We start from the raw sequence: 22,980 nt of genomic DNA, 5'->3' as shown, positions 1-22,980 counted from the left end.
GGATGCTGCTGCTTCATTTGAACACACCTAAAAAACTTTTAACTGATGAATTTATCTTTTTCTTATGAAAAGTACTGTAACAAGTTGGCAGAAACAGCAGAGGACTATATTCAAAGACAAATAGGAAGACTTGGGGGAACTGTAAATGTAAAAGATGCATAGAGTTTCTATCAAGTATTGAATATCCTGGGAGTTATACTGCATTACTGCATAATAAACTATGCTATCTACAGTTTATGCAATTGTTCATCTGCTGAACTCACCAATCTTCTGAAAGAAGTCCCTCTTATTTTCAAAAGACTGCAGGTCTTCTGGATCTGTCAAGTCTTCTTCACTCTCTGGCTGTCAAAGTAATGAACAACATGTCATTGCAAATAAAGACACAACCCACCTGTTACTTGTAATGCTTTACATTTAGGGAAATCATAATGCCATAAGTCTTTATTTCTGACAAAACAAAAAACACCAGCATTATTCATTATACGCAGTCCAACATTGTCCTGTTGTCACTAACATCTGCCTAGACAATCATAATGTCAGTTCGTTTTGTAACATACTGGAGGTTTGGCAAAAAAAATGAGGTATTACAAGACAGTTTTACACGTGAAGAATATCCAATAAGTACAGAAATACCTCTGGCTCAGGCTTCTTGTGTTTGGAGGTGCGTTTAGATGCAGGTGCTTTGGATCTCAATGGCGGTGGTGAGGGAGATTTAGGGGATGGCGAGCGTGAACGTTCCCTGGATTGCCGCGCTGACCGACGTCTCTGTTGCCTCTCCTCCTCCTGCTGCTTTTTCTCTTGCTTTTTCTGCTGTTCCTGGGCCTGCTGGTGAGAGAGACTCATCGCCTGCATGGTCATCTGCTGCGCCTGAGGGGGCAGAGGGAAAAACTAAGCTTCAGGACAAGAAATGAGAGGAAATATGGGGGATTGGTCATAAAAAAATCCACCATTATGGATCTAACCATGATAAGGGCTTGTTGGTTAATCAGAGCCTGGTTGGTTGCTGCCATCTGCATGGGGTCATTGATAGGAGGAGCTTGAGGCATCATCATGGCTGTGAAGGGACAAATATGACAAAAATGTACAAAAAGTTTAAGCAACGAAGCATCTTCTGACAGACAATAACATGTAGGCATGTAGCCCATCATTAACAATAGACTGACAATGATACAAATATTAGAGGGCTGAGAGCTGAGATGTACTGCATGATGTCTCCGTCTGCCTCCGTTGCTCTTTTTGCTGATTTTGGTAGAACTCCAACATAAAGTGATGAAACCTCTGTGGAAGGGAATTACCTGGCATGGTTGGCATGGCTGACATAGTAGGCATCATGGGCGCTGCACCATAACCAGGCATTACAGGGTTGACTGGCGCTCCTATATACATAGTAATGCACATAAAACTTGGAAATTAGAAACCTTAAAGATTTTTTCTGTAAATAGTTTTTTCTTTGTACGGATTGCAGTTAACTTCTATCACACCTGCTGCTCATTTTTCTGGGGTCCAGAAATACATTGTTAAGCACATATAATCACAAATAGGTGAATAGAATTAGACAAGAACTGAACAGGATTCTAAACATTACATTTTAGACATAAATAAAACAAGAAACAATCATAATCCAAGCTGCTTTAAAGATTTACAGTCAATAAGAAGAGCTGAGATGTATGAATTTCTTAAAGGTGGGGCGTTGATAATCTCTAACTGTTCAAGACACTTTATTGAATAACTGAATTGTGGTGATGAGGAATTACAAATGACCATGACTATAGAAATCTGAAATAGTTGACCTGGATTTGGAGCTCAAATATGTGGTCTAAATGATAAGATTGTTTTCTTAATAGGAGCATTACATAGTGCAGTCTGCTGCCTACAATAGACTTCATTACTTCATCAGTAATGCTGCTGTGACGTGAACATAAAAGAAGTGACCAGACTGCCTTGTTCTGGACTACTAAAGTCAGGATATTTTCATAAGTAATGGGATGACACTAAGAGGGCTTTTTCTGGCAACAGCTGTGCCTTTTCCCATTTACCTTCCTTAAAGGGATAGTTCGCCTCTTTTGACATGAAGCTGTATGACATCCTATACTAGCAATATCATGCTCACAATCGCTTGGCGCTTTTTTCTCTCCCTTCATATCACTGCGTGCTGCCGCCTACGTGCTGCCGGACTACCTTCATCAACACCAAAACGAGGCTGGAACTCGGCTCACAGGACGCAGCAGGGGGTAACCAGTCAATGTTCATGCACGATGTTGCTAGTATGGGATGTCATACAGCTTCATGTCAAAAGAGGCAAACTATCCCTTTAATGATGTTGTCAATATGATTACTGACAACTGTGTTAATAACATAAAAATATTTTTCAAAAATTCTGAGAAAGATGGCAAACAAGAACCTTTTTACTTACCCATGGGATAGCTTGGCATTGTCATAGGCATACCTAGAAAACAATGTTTAATTCTCATTTAATTTCAAAATGACACCTGGAAAGCTTACAATACTGTCGAGAATGAGATGTGAAGTCTCACAGTTACTTTTAACTTGTATGACTACAACTGCCATTGACATCAAGTGGTTTCTTCAACCAATTCTGTTGTTATCTTATTGGAGCTTTCTTATTCTGTGTTTGTATTAGTACTTTGTAGTTCTTAGTTGTACACTGAGAAATCTATAATCTATGTTTCTAAACTTAAACTTAACTTAATTAACAATTTCAAATTTTTAGACCAAAGAAAACAAAATGATGGGAAGTTCATGAAAATAATTACAAACCACAATTCCAGGAAAAATGGGAAGTTTTCTAAAATGTAACAAAAACTTAAATCTGTAAATTGTTAATTTGCTTCAATCTAAACAGCTTGAGACAGCTGTAAATTGAAGGCAGGCCAGTCGAGCACAAACACTCTGTGTATACCATCAAAGAAGCTGGCTTTGCATCTGTCTCTGATAACAACCTGGATGTTTTTTCTCATCTATGGCATGTAGAACCAGACATTAGTTTTCACAAAAGCAGCTGAAACGTTGACTCATCTGATCACAGACAACTTGTCCACTGTCTTTCTGTCCATGTGAGATGAGCTTGTGCCCATTTTAAAAATACAGAGAAGGACCGATGTTCACCGATGCTTCAGACACTCCCAGCTTGTTGCATCAGCTCTTACTTTTTCTGTATTGCATCTCTCAACTTTTGGAGTGTGTTGCTGGGATACAATTCAGAATTTGCTCATAATTTCTAAATTAAACTATTCAGTGGTCAGTGAAGACACTGGAAATTATTTAGAAAACTTCTTAACTTTTCTGGAAATGCCGTTTGTGTTTGTGCAAACAATTCAAGCTTGCCTATTGATTCAGTGAAAGTAAGCGAGTCTTAATAGTTTGGACTCTAAAATCTGATCTAATTTAGCCTATAAATGTGATTTATGATTTAAGTTTGGACACACTTTTCCATTCATTCTACGTTAGTGTGCATAATGCAGGGGATTTAAATTTGATGGTATTAGTTCAAAGTTACAACTGTAATAGTATGATATGATGCATGTACCTTAAGCTATTGTTATACTTATGGTGTGTGCTATATAATGTAGATAAAACAAGTTTCCTACCAGCTCCATACATCCCAGAATGCATCGGTCCAATCCCACCTCCTCCTCTCATCCTGCGGTTTAGCATGGCTATTCTTTCCATGTCCTTCACACACACATACAAACACACAAACATGAGTGACTGATAAAATGGGGACTGGATAGTGTAGTGGTAAGGTGCCACCTTTCATGTAGGTGACCTGGGCTCAAATCCCCGGCATGAAAGGTACTACCTCCAGTAGGGGTCCTTAGGCAAGACCCCCTTACGTACCTGCCTACTTGTAAGTCGCCAAATGTGTAAACATAAACATAAAATACATGGAAGGCAACCACAAACTTGAAGAGTGCAGTTATTGAAAAGACAGCCCAAATGTTTAAGTGGCTTCACACACTCAGAATCAAGATGTAGTGGTACACAATCCATCTGGGATTATGAATCAAGATCAATGACCCTGCTTAATTTACCCTATAGTATAATTACTAAATGGCACATCAAGCTTTACTTCAGTCACAGTTTGAATAATAGGATAGTATGATGACAGGACTGACTGGAGGTCCTTGGTCCAGAACAGGGTCAAACAAGTCATCAACGTAGGAGTCCATCTGCCGACCGCGCCCTGCAGGCAGACACAATGATACATTAGATGGCCCTGGAGCAAAAATGCTCATGGGTTCCTAATGACATTGCTCACTACAGTGTATACTCAGTACAGCCTGAACATAAACGTATAATACGGCCCAATAATCAGAGTCACCACGTATTTAGTTTCACATAGGCCTCCTTTTTTGGTGTGTTTGTTTCTGTTTGACAGCAAATTTACTCAGATTAACTCACTTTGCACTAACTGTAAACAGCAAACAGGATTAGCAACCAGCTATATTTCCTTTACAAAAATGCTAAATCAATAATTCAGATGAATGGGTAATGTTATCTGCTGGCTATGTAAATAAGCAGCTAAATTTTCTGCCATATAAACTTTAGAAGCTGACAAGAGTACATCATATTAATATCAAAGCTTTCTCCAATACTCAGTAGTGGCCATAGAGTCCCTAATTCTGTGCATCACCTTTCAACAGCCTGTATGTAAAGTTTTGCTGCACTTCCTCATTAAAGAAGCTCATTTTCTAACTAGTTAAAATGTTTTATTATTTGAATATAAAAAAAGCAACAATTTCCATGGGGTATTCTTCCTTTTTCACACTGTATAGTGCCACAGTGGGACTTTAGATATGATTTCTTTTTTCTTTTCTTTTTTTCCTTTAAGGCATACAGATAACTTGAAATTTCACCACATAATGCTTACCTTCCTGTGGATAATCTCTTCCCCAAGGGTTTCCATCAAGAGGAGGCAGCCCAGGAGCTTGCATGGGAGGTGCTGGTGGGATGAAGTCATCCAGATCTGTTGTTTGTATTCTAGAGGGAAAAAGACATGGAAATTCCTACAATGGCAGTTTTATAGCTCTAGCTATAAAGAATGATCATTTCTCATAGCTCTACCTGTCACCCTGCCTGCCAAACAGGTAGTCAGAGTTTGTTGAAGAGGGCGTCCCTGGTGGTGGCAGCACTTCTGCTTCAGCTCTAGCCAACAGATCCATTACAAAGTCTGACCCAGGTAGATCTGACCAGCCTTCATCAGTTACAAGAGATACTGACCATCCCTGTACTGCATCTGTCACACCTCTATGGCACACCAACAACACAATGAGGAGAGAAATGAAGGAATAATTAAATGCAGAGCAATAATAAAAAGAAATCAAGTTTACGCACTATTTGAGTGAGTACCTGAAATGAAGAAGCCAGGAGGCCAACTGCTCTCCTGTGGTCCATGACTCCACTTGACTTGTCAGTTTCTCATCTAACATAAAATGCCAGAGGATGTTATAGTTATACAAAAAAGTTCAATTGTAAGTTTGGATTTTTTTAAGCCAGTCTCACCATTAAAAGTGTGCACTTCCAGGAGCATGGTTCCTTTCCTCTGATTGGAGGTCCACTCCAGCTGGGTGGGGGGGTAGATGCGGGTAGCGGGAGCTGGGAGCTGCAGAGATGTCAGCAGCTTGTGTTGGCACAGTGAACGGTATTCCCCTGGTCCGTGGTCAGACACGTACCTGGACAGAAAATACTGAAGGCTGAGCTGAATGTGGACAGTAGAAAGTGTGACAGTTGTAGATCATACTGCAGGCTTATCGTAGTACACCTTCTATAATGTAACATGGCCTTTTAATAAAAGAAACGTGCGTAGGTAAAACTAACCGTCAATGGAAGTGAAAATATACAATTTTTAGTTTTTCAGTCACCTGAAGTCCAACAGCAAACTAAAAATGAGACTGTTAGCAAATGAATACAGTTGATACCTGTACACACATATTAACTGGATCACTATGTGTGCTTCTACTCACATAGTGATGACATATGGGCTGTGTTTTTTTTACTGAAATTTTTATTGAATTTTAACGTTTTTTAATATATGTTTTTCAACATCCAATGTTAGTTACTGAGAAGGCAAGGCGCTTCTTTTTCAAAGCTGATGAAATACAACAAGTTGGTCAACAAAGGATACACAACTATTCTAAGCGTGACATTTTTTTATGAACAATTATATTTCCACTGTTTCTTCTTTACTTGTCTTTTTAAGGAGCCTAACATTGCAAATCATACAGTAAATTAATAGTTAAAATAATTTTCAATAAAATCCGTCATTTCGAAAGAGATGCCTGTATGACAATAATTAGTGTGACAATTGTACAGCACACCACACATTAGCCCTTGCTGGCAGTAAAAGGCTAACTGGAGTGTATCACCTACTTGAGTAGTGTTTTGTCCAGTGTCGGTGAGGGTGTGAAGGCGCTGAGGCAGCAGGCCAGTAGAAGCCATCCCCTCAGACTGTCCTGTTCCTCATGTCGGTCCCACGTGTGGTATATCAACTGGGCAAGAATCTCGTCCCTCAAGGCCGGCTGGCCCTGGCCCTTCTCCACAATGTAGTTACCTAACGTCTGCTCCTGCCAGCCACTGAGGTCTGACTCACAGGTAAACCGCAAAATCTGTGGAGACAGGGATTGAAAATGACAAAGTTGAATCATATGAAGTATACTAGAAAAAAATGCAATCTCTAATATTCAACATATACCAGTTTGTAAATCTCCAAGGCAGTTCTGGCATCTTCAGACTCCAGGGAGGTGAGAGGTCTTTGGAGGGGGTATCCCTGAGGCTGGCACCATGTATCCTGAGGAAGAAGTAACATTAAGGAACCAAGAGAAGGACATTAAATGAATCTTTTTCACCGATGAAGGTGTGTTGTGCAATTTATGCAAAGAAAGACGTAGATGAACATAGATGCCCAACCAGACTGCGTGTTAAGTGCAGCACACCTTTCACCTGTTACTTTGCCTTCATTCCCTACTCTAGGACAGTGGTTCACCACCTTCTATCCTAGAATCTCCCCTCCTTGTATTTACAAAAAAAACTGAGCCCCTCCCCATAACCAAACCGGAATTCACATGCATGTAAATGCATTTTACCATTACTATATTATATTATCTCATGTTTGGATTTTATGGTATCTAAATTTATCTAAAAAAAGTTGGGACAGGGCCATGTTCACCACTGTGTAACATCCCCTCTTCTTTTAAAAACAGTCGGTAAACATCTGGGAAATGAAGAGACCAGTTGTGTGGACTTTTTGGGAGAGAATATTGTCCCATTCTTGTTCCCATTCTTGTCTGATAGAGGATTCTAGCTGCTCAGCAGTCCAAGGTCTTCTTTGTTGTATATTAAATGTTCTCAGTTGTCGAAAGGTCTGGACTGCAGGCAGGTCTTGCTGACATATGCAAAGTCTTTCCTGAAAAAAACTTTGCCTTTTTTAGGATCAAAGTTGGTGTTGTAGACTCCATTAGACCACCTACCATCAGACCTGCCGGAGGAGGCCAGAGACCATGTGGATCTACCACCTCTGAAAGGTCAGTATGGAACTGCTCAATTATAGGTCCCCAGTTTTATGAATGCTCTTAAAAATGGCGGGGTCATTGAGGGTGGAACCTCATTAAAAGAGGTCTGGTTGGCAGGAGGGAGAGAAAGGGATGGCAGACAGCAGGACGGAGCATCAAGGAGCTGGAAGGAGCTGCTCCTACAGTGTGACAGAACTACTTACCTGGAGGGAGGTAGCACTGAAAAGAAAAGTTCCATTATCTCAACTGAATTCAGTTCCTGGTGGAACAACAAAGCTATTGTTTCCGATAACCTGCCTTATGTGATGTTTTTCCACTAGCCACACACCTCTAACTCTATCTTATCTCTCATGAATCTTACAATATTTACATGTATTAAAATATCTATCTATCTATCTATCTATCTATCTATCTATCTATGTATCTGTCCACTTCCACTTTTAATGTTTTTTAATGTCAAGCCAATTAAAGTCAATTTGTCAATTAGTTGGACGTCATTATTAAACTTACATAAATCACCAAAGCAGATATTTGTTCCTGTCGTTCGTTGTCACACAAGTGTGCAGCTACACCAAAACCAGTAATTTTTGGTTGTCTTTCCGTCTGGGGTCCGTTTCACAAAGCAGGTTCAACAAACTCTGAGTCTACTCCTGAACTCTGAGTTGATCTACTCTGAGATAGAAAACTCTGAGTTTTCGGTTCCAGAAACGCTGATTTGAGTGAGTTTAGTCAACTCTGAGTAGGTTCACCTTGAGTTTAGCATGTGCGCCACAACTTTAAAAAGCCAGCATCAATGAGCCTGATTCGACGAGTCACCATGGCAACGGGGAAGAGGAGGGGCTACGTTTTTCACCAATCTCGAATTGGAAATCTTAATGCGCTCATACGGCGAGTTTCAACACATTTTTAGAAAGAAGTGCAACACCGCTGTAGCAGCAAAAGTGTAAGTTTAAATGTAGTCCTTTGCAATCACAATAATATTACAGGGAAACTGCTTGAATGGTAGCCCATTCATTTATTTCATTTAGGTGCAATCCCACGGGGGAGAAGCGTACTTGGCAGCAGTTTAAGATGAAATATAAAAACATTGTTCAAACAGGTGAGACCTCAGCATGGAGGTACCTCATTTTGATCATGTTTTACACTGTAAAGTAAATATTAAGTGGCTATTTCACTGTGCAGTCGTTTTATCCCCAACATAATGCTGTTCTCACACATAAATGTCTTCTCATCTACATCATGTTCTGTTAAATAATTAAGCCTATTTAAACTAACACAGACTTCTACTGAGCCAACAGAAAGAAGGCAGATGCCTGTAAAACAGGTGGTGCCCAGCACCGCCACCTCTAACGGAGGAAGAGGAGCTGGCCCTAAGCAGAATATTGGAAGGCCAGTGGCTGAGGGAATCCACCCCCAAGAGACAAGTTTCTTAATAAAATATAATAGGCCTATAGATATCTTTTTTAAGCCTATTCATACAAATATTTATTTGTCTTTTATGTCTTCTTTTCTTTTGTACCAACAAAATTCTGATGGTGCCGCTCAAAAAGATAATTGTCTGTAAATGCAAAAACATCTATGATAACCATCTCCCAATGAATATTTAATTCTCTGCGCAGTAATGCTGCACCTTCATCCACGGGATCGTTGTCAAAAGGACATGTTGGTGAAAAAAGTCGCCTCCTGCTGTGCCTGATGGACTTCTAGAAGTAGAAGAACTCGCTCTGCTGACTGAATGAATGAGGAAATCAAATGGCGTGTGGCTGAAAGAGGGCGGAGACAGAGAGAAACTCAAGGTTTCTTGAATAAAACCTGGTCCCGACCAGGTTAGGTTCATAGAGTCTGTTACTACGGTAACTGACCGAAAGGTTAAGCTACCTCTCTTTGTGAAACAGGCTAGAGTTATCCCTCTTTCTCTGGGTTGAGTTACCTCTCTTTGTGAAACGGAAAACTCAGTTTCCCTCATTTCAGGGTTAATAAACTCAGAGTTTTCACTAAACCTGCTTTGTGAAACGGACTCTCTATGAGAGTGTGACCCTGTGCATGAGTGTGTCAACAGGTGCCAACCTGGATGGGTTAAGAGCAGAAGACAAATTTCGTGTGTATGCATGTGTATATGAATAATCTGATCTTAATCTGATTTTAGTGTATTTTTTGACATTATAGAGTTCCAAGCTTTCCAGTACCCATGTGTGCAACATTGAATTGTAAGCTTTATTGTAGTCAGTCCAGGCAGTTCACAGATTTGTATATCTGATCTTATAGTCTTGAGTGACAGTTCTGTCGATCAGTAGCTGGTGTTTAGCTCCACGGGTGTTACTCCCAATTCCGCTCTGGGCCCTGCTCATGTATTGAGCCATGTGCCTACTCATCTTATCTTCTGTGATGCCTGACAGAAGCTTCCATGTTGTGCAGAGGCAAGTTATTGGAACCCCCCTCTTCTGGGGATCTTTAATAATCAGTGCTGGCCTTGGGTTATCCTGGGTGGGTCCCATCCATTAGCAGCTGGTTCATTTGTGCTGCTTGGTGTTCATGGAGTGCAGTTTGTCTCTTTGGCCTGTAGGTGTGTTTCATGGCAGTGCCTGGTGCAGTCCAGCTCTTCATACTTGGGACTCTTCTTTCTTGGATGTCTGCCACATGGTGACTAGTTTCCTGTTCTGAGGAATTGCTGTGGTTATTTTTCAGATCCACTAGCCATGGACCATTGGTGTTATAAGGCTTGTTTCTCCAATCAGCCCTATGTGGGTCTGATTCTATTTTCGAACATTAGAACACTGGGCAAGAAATGGTTTCTTAGTTCATTTAGATGTTGTTGTTGTATTTTTTACATCCGTTGCATATATGCCTTCTCACTAGAATTGTTGGAATGGTAGCATTCCAGCAATGTGATATTCTCCACTTTATTTCATGAATGTCTTGTTCCAGTAGCTCACTTGTCATCGGTATGTCCTGGTCCCCTAACACCTGACGTGGACCTTTTTAATCTGGGCGATGTCCGAGCCTGTGGGGATTCAATTCTATGTCTATGGCTGCTGAGGTTACTTTAGAGGGGTAGGTGTGTAGTTCGGGTAGGCATGGGACCACAAAAAACTGATGAATGTTTGTATGTTCTGATTTTACCCACCTTTAATATAGACTTGACATAGTGAGAGAATGGGTATCTGTCTATATCCTGTGGCAGGGTGAACTTATGTTCTGCCTTCACCTGAGGAGGTGCAACTTCTGTAACCCTTGATGCATGCTGTCGACCTGATGGATAGAGACAGAATCACAAGCTTAACTGCATTAATGAATCCTATAAAATATCATTGCTGTTTTATGCAGATGTGCAAAACATAATAGGCATAGAATAAGGAGGTGATGCGAGGATAAATAAAACCCTAACCTTAAAGCATAGGACATGCGTTCTTCCCACCTTATAAAAACATGGAAGAAGCAGAGAGCCTTTATCTTAAAAGACTGCTATAATACAGAGATGGGGACTCGAGTCGCATGACTCGACTCGAGTCGCACTTAAGTCGCACAAACAAAGACTCGAGACTTGACTTCAGACTTGAGACTTGACTTGGACTCGAGGTTTGGGACTGGTAAACAATCTTCATTTCTTGAAATTATTGTTTCTGATCCTTATTTCATTCATTCCATGTATGATGGCAGGCTGAGCGCAACATAGCCTCACGCATGCGTGCAGCCACTGATACCAAACTACTGTAACCATGGCAGCGTCAAGATCATCTGGAACTGTGCCATATGTTACCACATTTGGTTACAAAGCGTTCACGCAGACAGCAAACAAGCAAACGGCCACTTGCAAAGTGTGTGGTATCATGATAAATGATGCCAGCTCAACTACGTCCAACTTCATCAGGCTCATAAAAACGCACAAGGACAGGCCAGTCTCTCTGTGATGTGAAAGGGAAACTTAGCGTGTATCGACAGGTACTGCTAGAAAACTAATCAAAGTAAACAGTGTTGTAAACTATATGCAGATAATAGCTTCATTTTTCACCAGCAGTCTGTGAAATTTGGGAAGGACTTTGGTTAAGTAGCCTAGGTTAACAGTGACCAAATGAATTGCTAAATCAAGTCTACGTGGATGTAGCTTAACGTTAATCTAATTGGTTTTAAAATAGCCTACTTTTACAATTTCAGGGATACCTGATAAAATTCCAAAAAAGTCAAAAAACTGAAAAATGCACTGAAATTGCGCTGCAAAATGTTATATATTAGAAGTTCAGGCTACAAAGCCAGTTAATAATATGTGTGTTCATGTATCCTGTGGTGCAGAGCAAGCACACATATTTCCAAATACATTTATATACTTCAAACAAGCTTTCATGGCGTTTCTTCACATTGGATTGAAATAGCCCTCTTAAGTGACCATGTTCTGATCAATTTTGATCCTGCAGTGTATAATGATATTACATATATTGATAATACAGTACATGCTTTCATGCAATAACATACAGCAATGCAGTCTTATCTAGACCAAATGGAATGTGTCTAATGATAGAACGTTCATTTCAGTCATTTGATACTTGAGACTTGTTATTGGTCCTCAAAGACTTGAGACTTGACTTGGACTTGCATAAATGACTTGTTGTGAACATGTCTGCTATAATATCACTCATGAAACAATGCCTGAAGGGGACAGTTATCCTGCACACCCCATGGGTAAATGCTAAATAAACACAGATATCTGAGTGTTGCTACTTGATCCATTTAACCACTTTTTGTACCTCTATTATCCAGTTCATGGTTGCAAGAACAGAATAATAGAATAATATTTCAACCAAAAAGGCATGTCATTGGAGTCAATAGAAACCAAAGTACCCATAGAAAACCCATGCAAGCCTAGGGAAAACACAAATTGGTCCTTTCTAGGAAGAAAAAAAAAAATAGAAGAGACAAAAGTGTGAATCTTGCCATCAACTCAGCAGAGATTAAAATAAATACATTAAAAAGAACGAGATAATGTTTAAAAGAAAAGCTGATCTACTGGAGATTAAATGATTAAAATAAATAAATAATGCCTGTGACCCTTACTTTCCTTTTATATTTCAAGTTTTTGAATGTTGTGTTTTTCATCACAAAATGGCATTTTCAAAAATACAGAAAAAGCTCCAGAATACAAGCGTGTAACATTCAATGTTTCCTGGCAGAGAACATCTAGATTCCCTGATCTGTAGAGTGACTTTATTGGACAATCCTCTATGAGTATTTATTGTTTACTAAACTTACCAGTTGCACTGCGGAGTCTAGATGACAGCTCAGCGGGTATTTCCAACATCCCTACGTCCTACCACAGGAACAAATTTTTTATTTTTTTACCGTATGGTTATCACAACAAAAAAGAAAAAAGAGAGTGGGTTTTCATACAGTACAAAATCAGTTTAGTCCCTTACCATCCCTAGAGAGACAGACTTGGTCTTTATCACTGCTTCTGCTTTGTTCTTCTTGTGATATTTCTGAAAATGACAGACATTCTCATTTTGTCAGTAATTATCGTGTGAACAGAGTGATTTAATCTCGTAACCTGAAAAATCCTATTCGTCATTGATCTAGTTTACTTCAATTGAAACTTACGGCTTACTTACTGTGTGACTTCTCAGGTGAGTTATCCTCCTGTTATAAATGTACAGCAGTAACACACCCTCATCTCTACCCGAGGAGTGTTTTCTATCAGAACTATTCTTAGATACATGTTCTCTTATATACTTGAGCAACACCCACAGTCTTATTGGCCCTCCTCTCACCAAAGGCCACACAGTTCCAAGTCCAGAGAGTTTGTTCTTTATCAGCTCACAGAAAGAACTCTTCACAATGCAGCACGGAAATGTTACTCATATACAATCATTATTCCAGAAACCATTCCAAATCTGTTTTCCATTGTTACTCTATTTGTACATTCCTTATACCATTTTCCAGTTATTTATTCTACTGTTGATCGTACTGGACACAAGTATCAGATGCATGCCTATCTACAATATGAACTGCCAATTAAGCAAAGATTGAACATAGGTGTGTACACCTTTTCATGAAGCATCTATTCTCAAATATCTGGGCCTCACTTCAAAACACAGGCTGCCAAACCCTGTTGTGCATCCATAAGAGAAACCCTACCAAACCAAACAAATGTCACAAATTAGAGCAATGTTCAAAACACATTATTCACCTTACTAGCTCATTACAACCTGATTCAGGTCACACCTTACTCAAACAATGTGTAGTTGAAAGAACAATCGAATTTTTGTGGAGTAATGGAGAAAATGTTGAGACTCTATTCTATGATCTAAAGAATTTGATCCATTTGCACTTCTAACCATGCTAGCAGCTTGGCTTAGGATCTTTACAGCTAGATTGAAAGATTAAATTACTACAAAATACATTGTCTTAGATTGGATACAGCCATTTGTGATCCGAAGAGGATAAACCCTTATGACTTTCTCTTCAATGCTACTTGCATATCAAAGCTCTCATTTGAGAAAAATTGCCAAAATATGCAAGGGTACTGAGAGATGTTAGAGTTAAAGTTATTTACTGGTGATTCCTTAAGTTATTTTCAAACTTGACCATGTGCAGCACCATTTAATCTGAACTAACTGCTCTCCCTCATCTAGAGCCCTTGAAATATATAACAGTTACTTATTATGCCCATTAAATCGTAGGCTCACACTGAATTACAGAAAATAATGATTAACATAGAAGCAAATACAAACAAAGACAAAGTCATTAATCAAGCTTATGCCCCCAAGACTTTTTAATCAAGTTAAGCATAATGCATCTTAATAGCATTCTATGCTACATGTGTTCTGCTAGGTAAAAGACAACAGATTCATTTGAAATGAAATGTGTCTCATGTAGAAAACAAGTGACATGGCACCTCACTTGGGGAGGTTTAGATACTTGATGCACTATTAACCTTCATTTAACAGGAATTGTCATGCAAAGCATCATCATATCACCTCAGCTGACCACACATGTTTGCTAGAGCACTCCTGTACCAGCAGAACTACAGTAAAATCAAGGGGAGCATGTTCACATTTGAGATCATATCACTACTCAGTAACTGAGAGTGATGTTAACCTTTTGAAGTGAAGTCAACCATTTTGACAATACGTTGGCTACAATCTTATTTAGCAGTGACATGCTTTTCTGATGGCTGTAGATAAACTATTGTTGAAGCTTTGACATGTTAGCCTCATGCTGCAAACTGACAGGCTTGTTTTTCTTTTCACTTTTCACTTTTCTTTTAATGACATCTATATTTGCTACACACCTAAACAGTGAGCCCTGTCATGTAAACAGTGGTTAACATGACATAATGATGATTTGGGATGAAAAAAAATTTGTATGAAGATATTCTGATAATATCATGACTTTTAGGCTGTAAGTGAGTCAGAAGACATCATTTAACAGTTAGCACTATCCTATACAAGCTAACTGTACTTAATGTGGGATTATAACTCATAGATAATTATTATAATTTGGTATATATACATGTGTGTACTGTGGTTGTTCATGTTTGAGTTTTTGTTGAATGAAATAATTGCACAAAGAAATCACATTTATGTCATCTCCTTTCTAAGAAAATTTTCAAAAGATGATGTTACCTTGCAAATTATGTAATATGTCAAATGACAAACTATTTTGTATCAGAGATAAATAATGATGACCAACTTTAATCTAGATTATATTATTATGGCAGTACACTAACTGCTGTTAAGTATAGCTCATGAGGAAGCTTGACCACCTGACAGAGGCTGACAGCAGCACTGTTCATAGTCCAATCCTCATAAAACAATGATACACACACGCATACACACACACACACACACACACACACACACACACACACACACACAACACTGACGGAACTAAAATGATAGAAAATGGAACTAAATGCAGAAATAAATACCCTTAGTTTAGCCCACTAAGACCTGATGCAATATATTATTTTACTTGGAGTGTGCTTCATATCTTGATAAGTAAATGTAGGAGAAGAAAACGATGAAGGAAGTGCCACCTGAGAGAAGTGTCTTCTACATTGTTCTGGAACCTGATATAGACAAATCTCGCTTCCTTTTGTTCTATTTCTACAGTGTAAACTGCCTGAAGTAAAAACAATAAAAAAGATAAATAAAAATAAAATGTTTGATATATTTATTTATCTAGTGCAAACTGTAAAAAGGAGAGAAAAGCAGCCTACCTTCTAGATCTGTGAGGCTGGAGGGAGGATTCAGATGGCGGAAGGAGACATGCAGCTTCAAATTTCACTGAGAGGGGTTGAAGTCCAAGATAAGAGTGTAGCTGAGATGTGGTGTGTGTGGGTGTGTGTGTGTGCCCAAGTGACACGATAAATGCAAGATAAGAAGGAAAGGGATGGAGTTTTATGAAGCAAGCTGTTACCAAAGCTTAAATATGAGAGAATGAGCACACCCATATGGAAAAAAATAAAATAATTGGATTATATGACGTGTATGATACATTTTTTGTCAGATTATATACAGAAATTATTCATTTAAAACAAAATAAAACACAGAGATCTAAATTGTATATCCAATTATAAACTCTAACCGTTAATAAGACAGAGAACAATGTCTTGAATGTGAAAAAGAGAACCAGGTTTGTTTGGTACAGTATAAACAGCATTAAAGAGAGTCATCTCTGAGATTTCTGTCTCCTCCTCAGCAAACTTACTTCTGACTAATATCCAAGCTGGTATTGCATTTTTATGATTATCGGTTTATTTCAAAAGTCAAAATGTAGGTCAACTTCCCAAATGGGCAGCAGAAGAAAACCAAGAGCTTAGTTTGTAAAGAAGATCCAGGAGCACAGAGGGAGCTGGTTTCATCTTATCAATACTTACAGAGAAGCTATCATTACATTCAGAGCAACAAATACATTTGTCCTCAGCTTCAATAACTAACACTACCATCATTGTTCAGTTTACAAACAAATATGAGAATATATTTCAGCAGAAAATCAACAATGTTGATATATGATACACAGAGAGCAACCTGTTGCTCTACAACAGACAACGTATCCTAATAATGATACATCTCCACCCTGATTAAAACAATAATAAGAGATCATCAGATTTGCATGGGACATCCGAAGCAGTGGGGGATGAATCCTTTTTCTGATGGCTGTAGATAAACTATTGTTGTAAGCTTTGACATGTTAGCCTTGTGCTGCAAACTGACAGGCTTGTTTTTCTTTTCACTTTGGTTTCTTACGTATGAGACAACTTGTTTTGCTTGTGATGTCTTCCTCAGTATGGCCATGAAAATGTGTTTTTAAGCCCCACTTAGCGTTTTACAAAATTCCATGTAAAAAAAAAAAGAGGAAAGGTCAATTTAAAGGAAATGAAAAAGAAAGGAGACAACAACACGTAGACTTTGACCACAGACATAGAAGCAAGGGCGTAACTATTGAGAGGGACATATAAACTCATATGCTGTGATGTCAATGTGCTGGTATTACATAACCACAGAACAACAATTTATGGCACAATAAAATCAAAACACAAGATTGCCATAAAACACCAGAAGTGTCACTCGATTTAGTAAGTGACACTATGATGACCCAGAGAGCTCTCCAAACAAGTTAGGGACAAAGTTGTGGAGACATACAAATTAGAGTTGGGCTGTAAAAATATCTGAAACTTTGATAATCCCATGGAGCACCACTAAATCCCATCATCAAAATGGAAAGAATATGGCACCACAACAAACCAGCCAGGAGTGGGCCATCCACCAAAACTCACAGACTGGGCAAAGAGGGCATTAATCAGAGAGGCAGCAAAGATACCCAAGGTAACCCTAAAGGAGCTGGAAAGCTCCACAGAGGAAACTAGTGTATTCAATTCAATTCAATTCAATTCAATTCATTTTTATTTATATAGCGCCAAATACAACAAATGTCATCTCAAGGCACTTAGATAATAAAGTCCAATTCAGCCAATTGGAATTCAATTAATTGTCTGTCTATAGGACCAATATAAGCTGTACAATCCACAGAGCAAGGCTTTACTTGACATTACTTTAAAAGTTCACCAAAAGGCATGGGTGATGGTCAAAATTAAACATGGTGGTCAGAATTGTGGGAATGACGGATAGTGCTAAATAAAGGGACATTTTTGAGGAAAATCTGTTTTGGCCTTCCAAAAATTTGACTGGGACTGAGGTTCACCATCCAGTAGTACAGTGAAGCTAAACATACTGCTAAAGCAACACTGCAGAGGTTTAAGAGCTGAGAAAGTCTGGCATGACTTAAAGATTGCTGTGTACCATCAGAACCCATCCAACTTTAAGGAGCTGGAGCAGTTTTACTTTGAAGAGTGGGCAAAGCTCCTGATGGCCAGATGTGGCCTCATAAGGACAAACCCTAAGAGACTGCCAGCTGGAATCTCTGCAAAAGGTGTGGGAGTGAGGAGTGAGGAGGGTGGATACATATGCTTACAGACTTTTTGTGATTAATTTAAAAAAGTTTTTTTTAAATACGTTTGCTTTTTTATTAATTTTTCTATTAAACTTCACCTATGGACTTCTTTTTTTTTTTTTTTTGACATGAAATCCCCCCAAAATCCATTAAAATGACAGGCTATAATAAAATAAAGCAGGAAACACACACACAGGTTTAACACTTTTGTAAGACACTTTTTTGTTGTGGGAACTCTCATTCTCTCATTTCTACCTTCCTCCAATGGCGTCTCTTGATCGTGTTCCTTGTTATCAGCATCACTGCCCAGAACTGGGTGAAGGACTGCTTCAAACGCCTGAAGTACTTCCTGAGAGATGGAATTAACAACATTCAGTGTTGTACATCAACACATTACTCAGGTAAAACCTACAGTGCCTGCCTCCCTGCATTCATTTTGTTTTTCTTCATTGAATTGATACTTTTGCTGCCATTATAAGTTTCCATTTACTTTTTTTGTTAAATTGAAATAATTTGGCATTTAAACCGGTTGTCTTTCTGTCAGATTATGGCTACAGAACACAGGTACTTATGTTCAATACAGTTTGGAGGAGAGGTCATTTTATCTGAGCTTCGACTTCATCTGAAGCTCTGCCTCCTTTTATATAAACATCTTGACTGAATTTGAATGTTTTTAAAGAATATACCTGTAACATCAATATAGATTTGGACTGCTGTGACCTTTACACTTCCTACCTATGTGAGAGAATTAATGTAAGAATACATCTTTTGATTCATTTTGCCCAGTAATAATCCTACAAAACCAGCTATTCATGTACTATGAAATGAACCATCCAGACTTTTTAGCTTGTTCAGAATCTATCTGCTTCTAGTAATAATTACCTTGACATCATAGAAAATTAGGATTTTTCCTTCTGGTTCCTGTTTTTGCTTGTATTTTAGGTGTTAATTGCATAAAACGCATCATTAACTTGCAGCAAATTAAGGATAAAGACTATAATATCCTACGATGAAATGGTTGCAATGAGGTAACACAAAGCAATCCTGCTCTGCAAAACAAAACTGCTTTTATTTGCAATTGACTCATATTTTGATATTATGTCTTTTCGATTGGAAAAAAAGAAATGAAAAAAGAAAAATAAAGAAATTCGCACTTCTACAATGATGGAGGCATAACATTTAATAATAATTTAATAATAATTTAAAATATCTTGCATTAATTGAATTGAAATTAAAGCTGCAAGTGGCAATGAAGGCCCTCGCATGTTGGTGGGCGTCCGGCCTACGTTGCGATAGAGGGCCCTGGCAGCCGCCACAATGAGGCGTTTGGCCCCCCTGTGATCGGGACGAAACTCGAAGGAAGTATAGATGGCTTCCTCTAAGTAGTCATCAGATGATGCTGTGATCAGATGAGTGGATACTGATGTGCAAATGTAGTCAGGCTGGAACCATTGTCAATCATCCAAATTATGAGTGTTATAGGACGATGCGGTACAGAGTTACAGCTACTTCCTCTCTCGTGGCAAAGAGGGTGGAGCTATGGCAATATGAGTATATTTAGTTAAACATCTAGTTAAACATGAATGGAGTAATTGTTCAGAAGAAGTAAATGTAAGAATAATAATTTAAGATGTAAGCAGCGATAAGACCCTCGTACCTTGGTGGCGCTTCTGCCAGTGACTAAGAGACCCAATGACGCCCTTTGACTTATATAAAAGTTTTTTAAAACTTTTAATGAGAAAGGGATGTATGTTTATACTTTCTGAGTATACTCACCATGTTTAAGAGTGATATATTTAAATCTATAGAAGTTGATTAAAAGACAAAAAAAAGACACAAATTGCACCTAAAATCAGGCTTCGGGAGAGGATAGAGATGTTATAAGCATCCACACTGGCTTTGGTTCCCGGGCTTAATACACTACACATACAATAAGGCTTCGCACTACCTTCAGTACTCCGGCATAATGATGGCAAACACTGGAAATATAAAAGGCTGTTGCATCGCATTCAATGGGCCTAATAAACACGAGACATATTATAAGCTTTCTTCCCGCCTTCGGTGGTCGGGCCTAGAAATAATGAACATTAAAGAGCAGAATGGGCCATTGCACTGCTTTCTGTGCTCGGTGTAATAATAGTTAACAGTAAAGATACAATAACCCTTCGCATTGCCTTCGGTGGTCGGGACTAATGGTAGTATCTATATCTATATCTAGATAAAGATATATATATATAGCATGATGTGTTTTCACTGTTAAGATTAAATACATAAACCAAGTGGGTTATGTACTATATTTAATATTTGTTTAGCGATGGCTCAAGCAGGCTAATCTTCACACATTTTTCATAAGACAAAGTATAGTCATTGAAAAATGTGCTCTGCGAAACAGTTGAGCAGGACCTTAAAAGGTTTTAGGACAACTGCGATTTCTGTATTTTAGCATTATTTTCATCTTATTCCTGACAAGTTGCTGGTGATCAACAGATTGAGTAAAAGAATTACCTGACCTTAAAAGTGTTTATTTGGCATGCCATCAAAGAGCGTCTCTACTCTGCTTTAAGAAAAAGATCTGCAAACCAGAAGTTACAGCCCATGTGTCACAACCTGTCTGCATACCTGGCTTGATGTCCCCGGATGTGGCTCTGGATGACAATGGCTTTTTGTTTGAAGAACTTGAAGTTCCTCCTGCAGAGGAAGCCCCTGATGTTCCTCTGGATGGTGATGGCAGCCCAGGTTTGAGTGCTGCTCCATTTGTCCTCCAGCTGCTGGTGCAGAGTCTCCTTGAGGAACACCTAACATACATACAGATGTATAAATATTCTATACTTACTTAGGAAACCTTTGCTTCTCCTTTCTTCTCATGTATTGTCCCTTAAATGTCTTCACCTAAGAGAAAAAAATATATATTTCATTGTAAATATCGTCTCTGTTCTAGTAAAATGGCGTTGACAGTTTAGCACCTTAGTGAGTCCAAGCTGATACTGTCCCTCCTCTGCACCAGCCATGTCCAGCAGAGACACTGTCAGCTCTCTGTCTGTCAAGTCGCTCAACCGCTGGTTCAGCAGAACCCCATATCTGAACACATGAGAACTTCACATTCAGGTCATATAAACAGCACAAACGATAGTTCTACCAAAGTCAGTGATGTCACATTTAAGTGGCTGGAGGATTTAAAAAATCTGTTTTGTTATTCAGAAGTTACATGACAGCAACATCAGGCAAGGCTTGAGGTGTGGAGGGATGACAAGAAAGACGCATTAAAAAAAAAGGAATGACAAATGCTCCATTCACATTACATGCTGAAGGGGCCTAGGGAACTCAGACTGGACATTTATCATGGAAGTGTGATCAAATTAAATTTGGTTCCAAGAGATCAGATCTCGGCCATGAGCATGTGGGGTTTCATGGATGTGCAAATGCCTTCTTTTTGCTTTTATTTGCATTTCATAGTACATTGCAAGTTTTCACCAGTAATGCCAGTACTATGTTGATGTTAGGAGCAAGGATTCTTGGCATGTTTGCAGCACCTCTCAATGAAAAAGGAGTACTGAATCCGTATGGGGAAACCCTCTTTCCGGATGTGGATGGTCTCCAGTATCCCTGCATGCCTCAGCTGAGCCAACACATAGTCCACATCAAAGACTCCAGATAGCTGAGCAGAGATAGATGAGACACAGCACAGGATCATAAACTGTCCTGCAAATGAAAACCTATAACTAAACGTAATAAGACTATAACCTAAGGGAAATTAAATCTAACACAGAACCAATTATGTTACAGTTTGCAAACCTTAATTTGAATATTTTGTTCTACAGTATCTTATCATTTATTTTATATTATTGGGGGATAGCGGCTCTCATTTCTAGAAATATGGATGAATTTATTAGTCATCTGTTATGACTGTCCTGTTTACTTTTAACGGTGGGCTTGTTAGAATAGATAGAGAATCAGATAGCTGCACTTTAAGGGGGACAGGGATGAAGCTGAGATACAAAGATACCCAATGAGTTATGATGTGATCATGGGCAATATAACTGAGTGTTCTTTGCCTCAGTGGTCAGATCAGCTGTGTATTTTGTACTGTGCTGTTCTCTCTTGCAAGATATTATTATAAAAGCCTTATATCTCCTCAGAAGAGACAAACTGACTCTGTGCCTTAATAAAATTTCCACCACACATCCAAAAACATGACAACCCAGGGTTGAGACCAGGATGCAGAGTTGTAGTCTTACACACTTCTCTGCAGCTGCCCACCTGCTGATACCCTCCAAAACCCCATAATGACTGTGTCTGCTCCACACCACCCAAATTAAATCAATCAATAAACACAAGAGGAGATAATGCAAAAAACCTCAAAAACATCAAAGTATTAAATGTGGTTTGCTGAATATCAGATCTCTCCTTTCCAAGTCTCTGTTAGTGAATAAGTTGATGTGTGATCATCATATTGATATATTTACATAACATCCCATAGTTAAGCTGCTGTAGGCCCAGACTGCTGGGGGAGCTCATCTGTCCCACCTTTCCTCACTTTGCTCTTTTTTCCCCCCATTTAATTTCTCATATGACATTATTGGCTCAACAGGTTTCCTTTGAATGGTGTTACAGTGTTTGTTGTCCCCCCCTTTCTGTCCTCTCAAACCCCAGCTGGTCGAGGCGGATGGCCACCCTTCCTGAGTCTGGTTCTGGTTCTGCCAGAGGTTTCTTCCTGTTCAAAGGGAGTGGTTTCTCTCCACGGTCGCATCAGGCACGCTCAGGCCGGGAGATTGGACTGAAGACAAGTTTCAGTGTAATCTGTTGGTTTCCTTAGCTAGGAAACTATTTTTTGAATTGGCTCTATTTGAATTAATTGGACTAATTTTGAATTTCATTTATTGGATTGGATTAAAATGAATTGAATTCTAATTGGCTTGAATTGGACTATATCACTGAGGTGCTTGACATAACAATTTTTGTGATTTGGCGCTATATAGATAAACTGAATTGAATTCAATTAATTTTATTA

General features: G+C 38.9%; 1 protein-coding gene across 1 annotated transcript in view; it reads right to left on the bottom strand.

Annotated features, from left to right (window-relative positions):
* Window positions 1–22,980, bottom strand: part of myo15b (myosin XVB) — a 79,645-nt gene that overhangs the window by 25,870 nt on the left and 30,795 nt on the right. The window contains exons 21-39 of the mRNA XM_075457115.1: window positions 21,503–21,627; window positions 20,936–21,050; window positions 20,592–20,767; window positions 18,228–18,321; window positions 12,935–12,997; window positions 12,771–12,828; window positions 10,654–10,778; window positions 6,713–6,808; window positions 6,391–6,626; window positions 5,524–5,693; window positions 5,371–5,443; window positions 5,086–5,268; window positions 4,892–5,001; window positions 4,137–4,204; window positions 3,609–3,693; window positions 1,296–1,376; window positions 963–1,054; window positions 634–867; window positions 264–342 (exon numbers count right to left, since the gene is read on the bottom strand). Coding sequence (XP_075313230.1) covers window positions 264–342; window positions 634–867; window positions 963–1,054; window positions 1,296–1,376; window positions 3,609–3,693; window positions 4,137–4,204; window positions 4,892–5,001; window positions 5,086–5,268; window positions 5,371–5,443; window positions 5,524–5,693; window positions 6,391–6,626; window positions 6,713–6,808; window positions 10,654–10,778; window positions 12,771–12,828; window positions 12,935–12,997; window positions 18,228–18,321; window positions 20,592–20,767; window positions 20,936–21,050; window positions 21,503–21,627 — 2,263 coding nt within the window. The remainder of the gene's footprint in view (window positions 1–263; window positions 343–633; window positions 868–962; window positions 1,055–1,295; window positions 1,377–3,608; window positions 3,694–4,136; window positions 4,205–4,891; window positions 5,002–5,085; window positions 5,269–5,370; window positions 5,444–5,523; window positions 5,694–6,390; window positions 6,627–6,712; window positions 6,809–10,653; window positions 10,779–12,770; window positions 12,829–12,934; window positions 12,998–18,227; window positions 18,322–20,591; window positions 20,768–20,935; window positions 21,051–21,502; window positions 21,628–22,980) is intronic.

Source organism: Odontesthes bonariensis, chromosome 23 (assembly GCF_027942865.1).
Source record: "Odontesthes bonariensis isolate fOdoBon6 chromosome 23, fOdoBon6.hap1, whole genome shotgun sequence".
NCBI classification, from domain to species: domain Eukaryota; kingdom Metazoa; phylum Chordata; class Actinopteri; order Atheriniformes; family Atherinopsidae; genus Odontesthes; species Odontesthes bonariensis.
Note: the sequence above shows the minus strand (reverse complement) of the source record. Positions and strands in the feature narration are given on the sequence as shown.